Raw genomic sequence first — 15,153 nt, forward strand, 5'->3', positions numbered from 1 at the left:
TTCCCCTGGCAGGGGATGGAAATGGGTCCTATTTCCTTCTCCCCCCCTCACTGACTCTCTGGGGTTGCCTTCTCTATTGTCCCTATATTTCTATCTCTCCCCCACTCTATCTGTATGCAAGCAAATGCCCTATAAGTCCAAATTTAACTACACCCAAATTACGCAACCCAAAAATAATTTTCGACCTCAAATTCCAGCGCTACCTCTATCACTCCAAGTCAAAAAACTTTTTTTTTTTTTTTTTTTAGGTTCTAGCCACTGAAATCTCAGGAAACTAGGTGGCAGGACCTGCCAGAGTAACTGTCTCAAACTACTGGTGCACCTGGTCTGCCTCCACAGGGCGAAGTGCAGGTAATTAGCATTAGCATTAGCATTAGCAGAGGCATATGATGCAAGAAAGCAAGCTTATTCAGCATCAGCCAAAAAAAAAAAAAAAAAAACACACCACTCCCATTTCACCCCTCCGTTCGTTCGAAATACCTGTCCAGTTGAGCTTTAAATTTGTTTAGGCTATCAACTTCAACAACAAGTGATGGAAGTCGGTTCCACCAACCAACCACCCGCTGGCCAAAGGCAAATTTCCGCACATCTATCCGACATCCGTCCTTCCTCAATTTGAATTTATGCCCTCTGAGGTGATTATTCTGAGAAAGATGAAGAATCCCATTGGCATTGAGCATGCTCAAACCATTCAAAGCCTTATACACCTCTATCAGATCACCTCGCCGGTGCCTAGTCTCCAGACTCTGTAATTTGCAAAACTTAAGCCTTTCTTCGTAAGAGCAACCCTTTGTTCCATTTACTAATCTTGTTGCCCTTCTCTGTACCCGTTCCAGCAGCTCTACATCCTTCTTGAAATGAGGCCTCCAGACCTGTATACAGTACTCAAGATGTGGCCTTACCATTGCCTTATACAAGGGAATAATCACCTCCTTATCCCTGCTAGAAAAATTCCTGTATATCATTGACAAGACACCATGCGCTACTCTTGCAGCTCGTCTGCACTGCTCAGAGAACTTCATATCTGCCTGCACAATTACCCCCAGGTCCTTTTCATTCTCCACCACTGTCAGTGTAGTACCGCAGAGTTGATACGTTGCTCTGGGGTTACTGTTTCCCATATGCAGCACTTTACATTTGTCGATGTTAAACCTCATTTGCCACCTCTCAGCCCATCTGTTCAACCTTTCCAGATCCTGTTGCAGCAGCATAGCGTCAGTATTGTCCTTAACGACCCTGCCATGTTGGGCCTCAGCAGGGGTCCGGCAGCTAAATGGCCAGAAGAACAACGGTACACAACACTACTCATAAACAATATCCATATACTTTTAAATCTGTGGCCTTTACAGCATTTTGTATCACAAGACAATGTATACTACGTGGAGATGGTGCCATTTAACCCTAAACTTTACTTTTAATCATAGCAAAAGGGAAAAATAATTCAATTAATTTTAGAATAAAAATTTGAACATGCGTGAAATGCAATGCACTGTGTACATTACTAACTTGTTAAATCTTTATAGCATCAACTTCCTTATTTTTAAAAGTCTGGCTATTTTGGAGTATTATATTTTATTTATTTCTTAAATGATTATTATTACATTATAGTGCCTCAACACGATAAGATGCACGACAGAGCAGGCAAAAAAATAGATGAATTCAAAGAATTAGCATTTCCAGAGGGGATGGAGTCTTCCACTGTTCGAAAAAGGAAACAGGTGAGTATTCATAAAATAAATACACTTGCAGTCCAGTGACTGATATTTTGATATTAAACATCATGAGTAAAATTTAATTGGTCACTGGGGATAATATCAGTAAATTCTTTCTTTTTACCACCTGTCAAAGGCACTATAGGTCATATTTGTAATTGGAATTACTCTTAAAAAAAAATTCAACAAGCAAACTGTGAAACGCTATAAACTTATCCTGCTTGCATCTCTGTTTTGTATATTCATTATACAAACAGAAGGTAGATAATGGAAGAATCCTGGGTGTGATTGTGCAGTAAGATTCTCTGAGTGTAGGACAGCTCATTTTATTCTGTCAGTAATACACAGGAATTTTGCCAGCAGAGACGAGAAAGTGATTTTCCATTATATAAGGTAATGGTTAGGCCATATGTTCAATACCACATACAGGTCAGGAAGCTTCATTTTAGGGAGGATGTGGATATGTTTGAACAGGTGCAGAGAAGAGAAATGAGATTTCTCTTCTCTGCACTTTTTGTGTCCTGGACTAATAGTAGTAGTAGTAGCAGTGGCATTTGATGCAAGAAAGCAAGTGTATGAACTTATGCAGCATCAGCCAAAAAAAAAAAAAAAAAATCACACCATTCCCTCCAAATGCCTGTCCAGTTCCTCCTTAAATTTATTCAACCTATCAAATTCCATCTGTCGTTGTGGAAGTTGATAGGTTGAATAAATTTAAGGAGGAACTGGACAGGCATTTGGAGGGAATGGTGTGATTTTTTTTTTTTTTTTTTTTTTTTTTTGGCTGATGCTGCATAAGCTCATACACTTGCTTTCTTGCATCAAATGCCACTGCTACTACTACTACTATTAGTCCAGGACACAAAAAGTTACTCTTACTGTCAAGGGCTGTGGATAGAACTGAAGCCCTTGAACTAGACACCTGCAAGAAGACACTAATTGTAGTGTTTAAGGCTTTAAATAGGATTGAATAAACAAAATGATGGCATCCTTTACTCTTTCTCAGATAGTACATAGAAATGGACATAAATTGAAAAAAAGGATGGTTACGGGATAGGCGTGTGAAAATTTGCTTTCAGCCAGAGAGTGATAGATTGATTGTTGGAACAAACCTCCATCTTGTGTTATGGAAGCGGATAGTTTGAGTAAATTTAAGGAATGATTAGACAAATTATTACGGGAAATAGACAGATATGGGTGAGTTTTTTTTTTTTTTTTTTTTTCTGATGCTGTATAAACTTGCTTTCTTGCCATTTCTTTCTGTATTTGCCATTTGTTAATACTATATTCACCCACTGTAGATTCGCCCATTAAAAATGTTTGGGGTGTTAATCAGATGTTTCAGATATTTTCCCGATGTTTGCTTCCATATATATATATATATATATATTTTTTTTTTTTATTTATTTTATTTATTTTTTTTTTTTTTTGTTTTCTTTCTTTCATGCTAATATCACAGACCACACCACACTTATGATTTCCATGTCTACTCTAGCTTTACTGCCAGCTAATTTTGTCCCCCCAGTTTCTGGGTAGTGAATCTTATATCTACTTTAACCATTTCCCCCCCCCCCCAACCTAAAATAGCTTTACTCTGTGTATTATATTACATCTGATTAAAAATTCTTCTCAACTCCATTATGGTGGTACCTCGATTTATATATAATGCACAGCACCTTCCTGACCTTTGGGTATATGTATAAAAATACATAAAGATAAAAATAATAGGATTTAATCACATTACTGAACGACTAAGCAAGTAAGAAAAAGTATTAAATTATTGAACTGGGTTATGGATCTGGGGCACTGCTATAACTAGTAGTGCCCTGGATCCATAACCCAGAAATACCCGGCAACCATAATGAAATATAGACAAATGTTTATATTCAGTGTATTGGGTAGGGGTGCTGACCTGTCAATTGTAATTACCATGGAAAAAATTGAGAATGCCAGCAAGGTAAAAGCAGATAACCTGAAATAATTAAATTAGATTAACATAAAAATAATAATGATAATATCAGTGGTACCTAAAGTAGTTGGACTTTAAACTACTTCTTCAGAGGGTCATCAGCCAAAACCGTAGGAGCCACCACAATAAGCAGGGTCTCTGTTACTGTTATGATGTATATGTGCAAAATGTACACATCATAGATCGACAGGAATAGCATCTCGATCATCGAGATACTATTCCTCTGCTATCACTCCTTTTTGCTTCTTAAAGTTTAGTGTCTTTTCTACTCTACCTTGTTAATCATTAATTCTTCCTTTGCTGGCATTTTGCCTCATTTGTTTAATTGCATACTTTTTTTTATGAAAACCCCAAACACGAGAGGTATTAGAACCTATAGTACTTAGTACAGTGCTTCGGTTTGAGGTTGAGAAGACGAAAGAAGATATTTGTTGACGTTAAACTTGAACTTCTGTAGACTGTAATTTTCAGGAAATATGTATGAATGAAGGTTGTTCCAGAAAACGGCAGTTGAATGAATAAACGAGGAAGATGTTGATTCTGCGAGTTTGAAGTTGGACAGTAAATGGATGTTGGCTGGTGGTGGCACATGTTCGGATTGTTTTGAAAGAGAGAATGGGAATTATAGAAGCCAATTCAGAAGAACAGTGCCCATGGAAGTATCTGTAGAAAAGGCATGCAGCAGAAACAGTACATCTATGAAACAACAAGTGGAGAGACTCTGTTAGAGATGAATCATTAATTAACCTAACCGCCCTCTTCTGAATGGAATCTAGAAGCCTGAGAGAGGTTTTGGGGGCACTACCCCAGTTGTGGGAACAATATTCCATGGTAGGGCAGATTTGCGATGTGTACAGAGTGAACAGCTGTTTGTAAGAAAAGTAACGCCAAGGGAGAAAGAGAAAACCAAGTTTTTTAGATGCAGAAGAATCGATATTTGTAATGTGCTTGTGCCAAGAGAGATTAGAAGTCAGGGTAATCCCCAAAAGAGATATATTGTCTTGCCTAGAAATCAGAGTGTCACCAAAGATAAGCATAGTAGCAGAAGAAACCTTTTTGCAAGATATAAGATAAGACTGAGTTTTAGAAGGATTGAAATCAACTAAGTTGTCTTTTCCCCACTGGGGAATTACCTATGAATGAGTATTTTGCGTCTACATTCACACGTGAGGAATTATTACAATTTGAAAATGGAAGAAGGTTATCAAATTGTAGCAGTGTGCTTAATGATTTTGTAATAACTGAGAGCAAAGTGGAGGAGAAATTGTTGAAGTTAAACATAAGAAAGGCACCTGGGGTGGATGGGATCTATCCAGTTATTTTAAAGGAGGCGGCAAAGCAACTAAGCAAACCCTTAGCCATAATTATGAGAGCATCCTTGGACTCAGGGGAGGTTCCCACGGACTGGAGATGTGCAAATGTGTCCCCAATTCACAAAGGTGGATCGAAGGGTGACACGAGTAATTACAGACCAGTTAGTTTAACTTCTGTTCCGGGTAAAATAATGGAGTCGCTGGTTAAAGATGCATTGCAGGATCATCTAGACAAGACAGCAGCAATAATTCAGACACAGCATGGGTTTGTTAAGGGAAAGTCTTGTCTGACAAATTTGATTGGTTATTATGATGTGGTCACAAAGGAACTGGATGCAAAAAATAATTTTGATATCATATACTTGGATTTCAGGAAAGCTTTTGACACTGTTGCGCATGGAAGACTACTGTACAAATTGGAGCAGAATGGTATTAAGGGTAAGTTGCTACAATGGATAAAAGGATGGTTAAGTGGGAGAAGACAGAGGTTGGTAATCAATGGGTGCTGCTCTTCGTGGACTAATGTTATTAGTGGAGTCCCACAGGGTTCGGTGTTGGGTCCACTGTTGTTTTGTGTATTTATCAATGATATTGATGAAGGTATATCAGGCTTAATGTCGAAGTTTGCAGATGACACAAAGGTTGGCAGGGTTGTTAATGACAGTAATGGCAGTGTGCTACTGCAACAGGATCTAGATAATTTGGGCAGATGGGCTAAGAAGTGGCAACTGAAGTTCAAATGCAAATTGACAAATGCAAAGTACTGCATATGGGTAGAAGTAACCCCAGAGAAACGTACCAACTGTGTGGTACTACACTTAAGGTGGTAGAAAATGAAAAAGACCTGGGAGTAATTGTGCAGTCAGATATGAAGTTTTCTGAGCAGTGCAGACAGGCTGCTAGGGCGGGTCATGGGGTTTTGTCAATGATATATAGGAATTTTGCTAGCAGCGAAAAGGAGGTGATTGTCCCTCTGTATAAGGCAATTGTCAGGCCACGCCTTGAGTACTGCGTACAGGTCTGGAGGACTCATTTTAGGAAGGATGTAGATTTGCTTGAGCGTGTACAGAGAAGAGCAACACGATTGGTGAGGGGAATGAAGGGATTCTCTTACCAAGAGAGGCTTAAGTTCTGCAAATTGCAGTGGCTGGAGACTAGGCACCTGCGCGGTGATCTGATTGAGGTCTATAAGGCCTTGAATGGGTTGAGCACGCTGAATTCTGATGGGATCCTTCCACTTGTTCAGATTACCAACCTACGGGGACATAAGTTCAAATTAAGAAAGGACAGATGTAGAATAGATGTGCGGAAATTTGCCTTTAGCCAGCGGGTGGTTAATTGCTGGAACAAACTTCCATCTGTCGTTGTGGAAGTTGATAGGTTAAATAAATTTAAGGAGGAACTGGACAGGCATTTGGAGGGAATGGTGTGATTTTTTTTTTTTTTTTTGGCTGATGCTGCATAAGCTCCTACACTTGCTTTCTTGCATCATGTGCCACTACTACTACTACTACTACCTGGAGATCAGCATTTAAGGAATTGGTAGCGGTTATTCAAGAAGTTGAATCTGATTGAGCAGGGCACGTTTTCTCAAAATGGAAAGTGGAATGCAATGTGCTATCATTGGCAAAACCTATGGATAGGATTTCCAGTCAGTGGAAGAAGGTCATTAATATACAAGAGGAAAAGAGTGGGGGAAAGAACTGAACCTTGGGGGACACCAGCATTAGTGGAGAAGTTAGAAGACAGAGAGCCATCTACCATCACCCTCAGTGAGCAATTAGAGAGAAAACTGGATAAACAGTTACAAAAAACATAAGATGGAAGCTTGTTTAGATGACCTTTATGCTAAACACAATCGAAAGCCATAGAGATGTCAAGAGCAACTGCTTGTGTTTCACCGAACTTTTCCATTGAATTAGTCCATAAATGGGTAACATAAGCCAGAATATCACCAGTGGATCGACACTGACGAAATCCATACTGGTGATCGTTGATCAGATGGAAGGTTTCTAGGTAGTTTTAAGAGTTGGCGGTGAATTGATTTCTCCATTACTTTAGAAAGAGTAGAAGTAATTGCAATGGGACGATAATTGGATTGGAGGGATTTGTCGCCCTTTTTAGGAACCGGCTGGATATGAGCAAATTTCCAAGCAGAAGGAAAAACACCTTTGGAATAAGAAAGTGAAAAAAGGTGACAAAGAATAGGAGTAAGTTCAGGAGCACAGGTTTTAAGAACAAATGGAGAAATACCATCAGGACCTGGAGCTTTCTTACCATCAAGATTCATCAAAATCCTTCTGACATCCTTTTGACGGAAGACCACAGGAGGCATTGAATGGAGCATGTTGGGAATGGTGGGAGGTGTTTTACCAAGATCATTAATACATGAGTTGGAAGAAAAATGGGATGCTGGCATTTCAACATTATCCTTGGCTGAAGTGACAACAGAACCATCTGGTTTTCACAGATGTGGGTGCAGAGATGGGCAAAGGTTGCGGCCAGTAGCTTTGGCAAGAGACCAGAATGCTTGGCTACCATTAGGGTAAGAAGCAAGTTTTCTACTCTAAGCCTGTTAAAAATCTAGTTTGGACTAATTAATAATTGCTTTACCATTGTTGCAAGCTTTGGTGTATGCAGAAAATGAAACTGAAGAATTGGAAACAAGCAAATTATGATATTCAACGTTCTTGTCTTGAACAGCCTTAGCACATTTATTGGAAAACCAACCTTGAACAGCCTTAGCACATTTATTGGAAAACCAACCTTGAACAGCCTCAGCACATTTAAAGTGGAGTGTGGAATAAAGGATTCCATTCCTACAAGAATAATTTCACTGACACGATCTGAGCAAACGTTGACATCAGAAGTTTTGAAACAGTAGTCCGACCAAGGAAAAGAAGAAAAGAAATCTCGCAGGTCATCCCATTTTGCATTCTTGTAATGCCAAACAATATGAGATTGGGAATAGTCATGAGATAAAGGCTCCATTGGAGAAGAGACAATCACCAAGTTGTGATCTAAGGGGCCTAAAGGACCACTCACTTTGACCGTGTACTTAAAAGTGTTGTTTGTGAGGAAAAAGATCAAGCGTATTGGCTGTATGGTTAGGATTGTCTAGTATTCTTGTAGGTAAATGAACAATCTGTGCAAGGTCATTAGTAATTGCAAAAGCCTCGACCAGCTGGGTCGGTGTGACTAGAAAATGGAAGCCAGCTGGAGTTGTGAACATTAAAATCACCAAAGAAAATTAGCTCACTGTTAGGAAAGTTGGACCGGAGAAGTCAAGTTGCAAAGAGAAGAAATCAAAGAGCTCCAAGTGATTAGTGGAGTTGGGAGAACGGTAGAGACAACAGATGAATTTGACAGAATGAGGTAGAGAGATTTTAAGCCAGAGAAGATTGAAAAGAGGAGATTCCAAATTACCAAGTCTCTGACAGGGAATATCGGAACGGACATATGAGCAAAAGGTCCACCTTTGAGGTGAAAGGAATCATACAGCGAATAATTTGGGCAGTTGAGATGAGCAGTGGTTGAATCAACTGATAACTAAGATTCTGTCAGAAAAAGTACATGTGTTTTGGTAGACTGTAAGTTGAAATGGACATCATTGAGATTAGAACTGAGACCACGATCACGTATATTTGTGAAATGAACTAGGAAGTGTTTGGGAGGTTTAGATCTCTTCGTAGATAAGTTTGCTCTATTAGTTTGACAATTCATAGTGTATTCAATAGTAAGAAAAGGTCGAGGGGGACATGCTGTATGAAGTAATGAAATTTTTGTATATGGCATACACATGGTAAGAATATACCCAGATCCTTGACATAATGTGGCCTCGACAATACCCCCCCCCCCAAACACACTACTTGGACTCTCCAGTTACTATCTGGCTGGAGGAAGTCCGAGTACTCTAGATAATGAGATAGCTATCTCTCACTATCTAGAGTAGAGGTAGCAAGATTGTACACTAGCTGATCTGGAAGCCTCCTATAGAGTTACCAATAGGTGTACTAACCGACGTACTTACTTCCCCGTCACATGAGTATGGCTCACTTTGATGATTCGACACCTTCTTTCTCCCCTCTCACTTGGGGGTTACTTCAACAGATATAAATATACTGTACAGAGAATTATCAGACTTCATATTTGGGTCTCTGATGTTGCCATGTAATCACCACACATAGCTAACTTCACCGATTCCGGTCTACGCAAGCAGTAAGTTGGCATTAACCTGATTTAATTCTGTTATCTAAAGTTACTTTGTTTAAATTTCTTACTGTAATTTGTCTTTTTGAATTCAAACTTTCATTCTTTTTTCCTTTAACTAGATTTAATTGGCATTATTTTAGCTTTTTAACTCTGTTTTATACTTATATATTTATTTTTATTTATATTTGAATTTTATTCCTTCCTTTTGATCTCTGTCGGGTTGGCTATGATGTTTACATTTTGCACGTATACATCATAACAGAAACAGAGACCCTGCTTATTGTGGTGGCTCCTACGGTTTAGGCTGCCGACTCTCTGAAGAAGTAGTTAAAGCCCTAGGACCCACTACTTTAAGTACCATCATTATTATCATTATTATTTTTATGTTAATCTAATTTAATTTCAGGTTATCTGTTTTATCTTGCTGGCATTCTCAATTTTTTCCATGGTAATTACAATTGACAGGTCAGCACCCCTACCCAATACACTGAATATAAACATTTGTCTATGTATAAAAATATATATAGAGGCAATATGAAAAAAAAAATAAAACAAGCAAAGAAACAAATAAAGAGAGAATTAGAGATGGAAGAAATATGAATCTAAAAATTTTGGTAAATATTAAGTATGGGACAAATACAGCCAAAGTTATAAGCCAATGAGTAATAAATTTAGACTGCCACCCTGACTATGCGAGGCCAAAAAAAGTGTGAAATATCACTAATATGATACAATAAACCAACTACAAAAGAAAAATAGATATAGGACAAACAAAGTAAGAAAAAAAATAATAATAAATGACCATTGCATCCAATCTCATCAGAGTTACCCTGGATACAGCTGTGTGAACATTACTGCATACCCCACATATTGCTTCTATATATTATGGGACATATTAGTATGATGAGTGGCCACATGGGGCAATAAGCCTGTGGCTTATGCTGCACCAGCAAAAAATAAATAAATAAAAATAATAATAATAATGTTGCTGGATATTGCTTATGCAGCCACTTACATCTGTAGTCATCTCTTTCTTTCGTTCTTTTTACTATTAAACATATTATTCCTACAGTTTTATATATATTAGCATTAAGCACATGATGCAAGAAAGCAAGCTTATACATTATCAGCCAAAAAAAAACCCCTTCCCATTTCACTGATCCATTCATTCCAAATGTTTGTCTAGTTCTGCCTTGAATTTATTTAAGCGATCAACTTCCACAACAACAGATACAAGTCTGTTCCAGCAATCAACCACCTGCTCGCTAAAGGCAAACTTCCACACATCTATTCTACAATTAGTAGAAGGAATCTATGAATCTTTGAATCTATGCCCTTCAGATTTGTAATCTGAGCAAGAGGAAGAATCTCCTCAGCATTTAGCCAGCTCAATCCATTCAAGGCCTTATACACCTTAATCAGATCATCTCGCAGGTGCCTAGTCTCCAGAAGCTGCAATTTGCAGAACTTGAGCCTTTCTTCATAAGAGCACCCTTTTGTTCCCTTCACCTGTCTTGTTGCCCTTCTCTGTACTCGTTCTAGCAACTCTACATCCTTCCTAAAATGAGGCTTCCAGACCTATACACAGTACTCAAGGTGAGGCCTGACTAGTGCCTTATACAAGAGGATAATCACCTCCTTATTCTTGCTTGCAAAATTCCTGTATATCATTGACAAGACCCCATGACCTACTCTGGCAGCCTGTCTGCACTGCTCAGAAAACTTCATATCTGACTGCACAATTAAATGAGAATGAAATATACCCCCAGGGTATATTTCATTCTCCACTACCCTGAGTGTAACACCACCCAGTTGGTACATTTCTCTGAGATTACTGCTACCCATATGCAGTACTTTGCATTTCTCAATGTTAAACTTCAATTGCCACTTCTCAGCCCATCTACTCAACTTTTCCAGATCCTGTTGCAGCGGCTTACTGTCATTACTGTTATTAACAACCCTGCAACCCTTTGTATATCGTCTGCAAACTTGGACATTAAGCTTGATATACCATCATCAATATCATTTATAAATACAGAAAACAATAATGGACCCAATACTGAACCCTGAGGGACTTCACTAATAACATTAGTCCACGATGAGCAGTGTCCATTGATTACCACTCTGTCTTCTCTCCCTCAACCACCCCTTTATCCATAGCAGCAATTTGCCTCCAATGCCACACTGCTCCAATTTGTGCAGCAGTCTTCCATGTGCAACAGTATCAAAAGCCTTTCTAAGATCCAAGTATATAATATCAAAGTTATTCCCTGCATCCAGTTCTTTTGTGACTGCATCATAGTATCCGATCAAATTGGTCAGGCAAGACTTCCCCTTAACAAAACCATGCTGTGTCCGAGCTATAACTGAAGTTTTGTCTAGATGATCCTGCAGTGCTTCTTTAACCAGTGACTCCATTATTTCCCTGTAACAGAAGTCAAACTAACATCTGTAATTGCTCTTGTCACCCTTTGATCCCCCTTTGTGATTTGGAGATACATTTGCATATCTCCAGTCTGTGGGGACTTCCCCATGTTCAAGGATGCTCTAATAATTATGGCTAAGGGTTTGTTTACTTCCTTTGCCATATCCTTTAATATAACTGGATAGATCCCATCTACCCCAGGTGCTTTTCTTATGTTTAATTTCAACAGTTTCTCCTCCAGTTTGCTCTCAATTATTACAAAACCTCCATTTTGCTCTCAATTATTACAAAATCATTTAACTCCCTGTTAGAATTTGATAAACATCTGGCCCTCTCCTCCTTGAATAACTTCTCGTGTGTGAATATAGATGCAAAATACTCATTTAGTTCGGCAGCTGTCTGAGATTGATCATCTGCAGTCAAACCATTGATATCAAGTGCACCAATCTGATTCATCACCTTCCTTTTAGAGTTTATATTAGTAAAGAAGTCTTTGTTGTTTTTCTTTGCATCCTTTACCAACGATTTTTCATAATGTCTTCACTTGCGTAACCTCCTTTATGACTTGATTACAGAGTAGCTAGTATCTACCATAGGCATTGGTGTCACCGGAAATTCATCTGCATCCTATACATCATTCTTCTATGCAACAAGTCTCATTAGTGCATCTGACATCCATTTGGGCCTATTAGCTTCAAAAATTACTTTCTTGAATGCATTCAATTTAGAATTTGCTGTTTGTAGCATCATCATCATGTCTGCCAGGGGCAAAGGTTGATGACGTTGTAAAGCGGATATCATCTTTTAAGGTCACAAAAGGTGTTATAGTTGTACACATTGGCACTAATGATATTAAGAGTAGGAGACCGGCAGAATTACTTAAAAAGTACAGGTCACTGTTGAAAAAAAAGCCGTGAATTAGGGTTGAAATTGAAAGTGTCTGTAATCCTGCCCAGACACGATAGGAGGGAGTATAGCATTAGCATTAGTAGAGGCATATGATGCAAGAAAGCAAGCTTATTCAGCATCAGCCAAAAAAAAAAAAAAACAACCACTGCTCCCATTTCACCCCTCCATTCGTTCGAAATACCTGTCCAGCTGAGCCTTAAATTTGTTTAGGCTATCAACTTCAACAACAAGCGATGGAAGTCTATTCCACAAACCAACTGCCCGCTGGCTAAAGGCAAATTTCCGCACATCTATCCGACATCCGTCCTTCCTCAATTTGAATTTATGCCCTCTCAGGTGATTATTCTGAGCAAGAGGAAGATCTGGGGTTACTGTTTCCCATATGTAGTATTTTACATTTGTCAATGTTAAACTTCATTTGCCACCTCTCAGCCCATCTGCTCAACCTTTCCAGATCCTGTTGCAGCAGCATAGTATCAGTAGTGTCCTTAACAACCCTGCCAACCTTTGTATCGTCTGCAAACTTGGACATTAAGCCTGATACACCATCATCAATATCATTTATAAATACAGAAAACAACAATGGACCCAACACTGAACCCTGAGGAACTCCACTAATAACATTAGTCCACGTTGAGCAGTGTCCATTGATTACCACTCTCTGTCTTCTGCCACTCAACCATCCCTTTATCCATAGCAGCAATTTGCCTCCAATGCCACACTTCTCCAATTTGTGCAGCAGTCTTCCATGCACAACAGTATCAAAAGCCTTTCTAAGATCCAAATATATAATATCAAAGTTATTCCCTGCATCCAGTTCTTTTGTGACTACATCATAGTATCCAATCAAATTGGTCAGACAAGACCTGCCCTTAACAAACCCATGCTGTGTCTGAGCTATAACTGAGTTCTTGTCCAGATGATCCTGCAGTGCTTCTTTAACCAGTGCCTCCATTAATTTTCCTGGAACCGAAGTTAAACTAACAGGTCTATAATTACTTGTGTCAGCCTTTGATCCTCCTTTGTGAATTGGGGTTACATTTGCACAACTCCAGTCCATGGTTACCTCCCCTGAGTCCAAAGAAGCTCTCATAATTATGGCTAGGGGTTTTCTTACTTCCTTTAATATAAGGAAGTAAGCTAGGGGTTTGCTTACTTCCTGCCTCCTTTAATATAACTGGATAGATCCCATCCACCCCGGATACCTTTTTTATGTTTATCCTCAACAATTTCTCCTCCACTTTCCTCTCAGTTATTAGAAAATCATCTAGCTCACTGCCAATGTTTACTTCACCTACGACATTCCCCTTCCTGAATAACTCCTCATGTGTGAATGTAGATGCAAAATACTCGTTTAGATTGTTAGCCACCTGAGCTGGATCCTCAACTGTTGAACCATCAACATCCAGTGGACCAATCTGATTCATCCCTTTCCTTCTTGAGTTTAAATAGGTAAAGAACTCTTTTCTGTTTTTCTTTGCATCCTTTGCCAAGGATTTCTCATAATCTGCCTTTGCCTGCCTAATCTCCTTTGTGACTTGGTTACAGACCAACTTATATCTATCATAGGCTTCCATGTCACCCATTAATTTGTATGTATCCCATGCATTTTTCTTCTCTGCCATATGTCTCATTAGTTCATCTGACAACCATTTAGGCCTGAACCTTGAACAATATTTCTTGGTTGGTATGTAAAGCCTGGTAGCTTCCAAGATTAGTTCCTTGAATGCTTCCCATTTTGAATTTGCTGTTGGTAACATCATCAGTTGGTCCCACTGTATAGAATTTAAATACTGTCTCAGACCATCATAGTCGCCTTTACGAAAGCAAAAACCCTTCCCTTTACCCCTAATGGTAGTTACCTCCTTTAGTAAATCCCACTTCAGCACACTATGATCACTGCCACCCAGTGGTTCCTTTATCTGCAGATTCCTAATGCATGAAGAATCACTACTGATAATCAGATCAAGAGTATTACTCCCTCTAGTTGCCTCCCGAACATGCTAGTGTAGAAAACAATCATCCAATAAATCCACAAAAGCCTTGCTAGTGTGTGAGTGACCAACCCACAAATTCCAGTCAATATCTGGGAAATTAAAATCCCCCATTATAGGACTCTCTGATTTACTGGCCCATTCTATTTCCCTGTACAGTATCTTATTATACTCATCAGAGTCATTAGGCCTATAGCACACTCCTACTCTCAATTTTGATTTACCTATGCTTATGTCACACCAAACTGACTCGACACTGCCCTGTTCCTCGATGTCGACTGGCTTCACTTCCTTGGATTTTATGTGTTTTTTAACTAATAGCATAACCCCTCCTCCCTTCCTATCCTGTCTATCCTTTCTGTAGACGTTGTACTCCCCAAATTCCAGTTCTGCATTCCTTATATCTGTGTGACACCACATCTCTGACATCCCAACAATATCTGCCTTTGATGTTTTGAGTAATACCTCAAATTCATCAAATTTATTTACTAAACTCCTAGCATTGGTGTACACGCAAGTATACATGCACCTGTTTCTATTCTTAGCTACCCTAACACAACCCATGTGTTTACTTGTACCGCAATGACTTCCAGCAGTCTCTGAAATATCCTGCATCTTG

The 15,153-nt window shown here is 39.0% G+C and overlaps 1 protein-coding gene across 1 annotated transcript in view; it reads left to right on the top strand.

Moving 5' to 3' along the window:
* The window catches only part of Irbp (Inverted repeat-binding protein), a 146,233-nt gene that overhangs the window by 110,392 nt on the left and 20,688 nt on the right, over nt 1-15,153 (top strand). The window contains exon 14 of the mRNA XM_090382586.1: nt 1,609-1,718. Within this exon, the coding sequence (XP_090238712.1) occupies nt 1,609-1,718 (110 nt within the window). The remainder of the gene's footprint in view (nt 1-1,608; nt 1,719-15,153) is intronic.

Source organism: Mastigoproctus giganteus, chromosome 10 (assembly GCF_048544385.1).
Source record: "Mastigoproctus giganteus isolate SK-2022 chromosome 10, ASM4854438v1, whole genome shotgun sequence".
Classification (NCBI taxonomy): Eukaryota; Metazoa; Arthropoda; class Arachnida; order Uropygi; family Thelyphonidae; genus Mastigoproctus; species Mastigoproctus giganteus.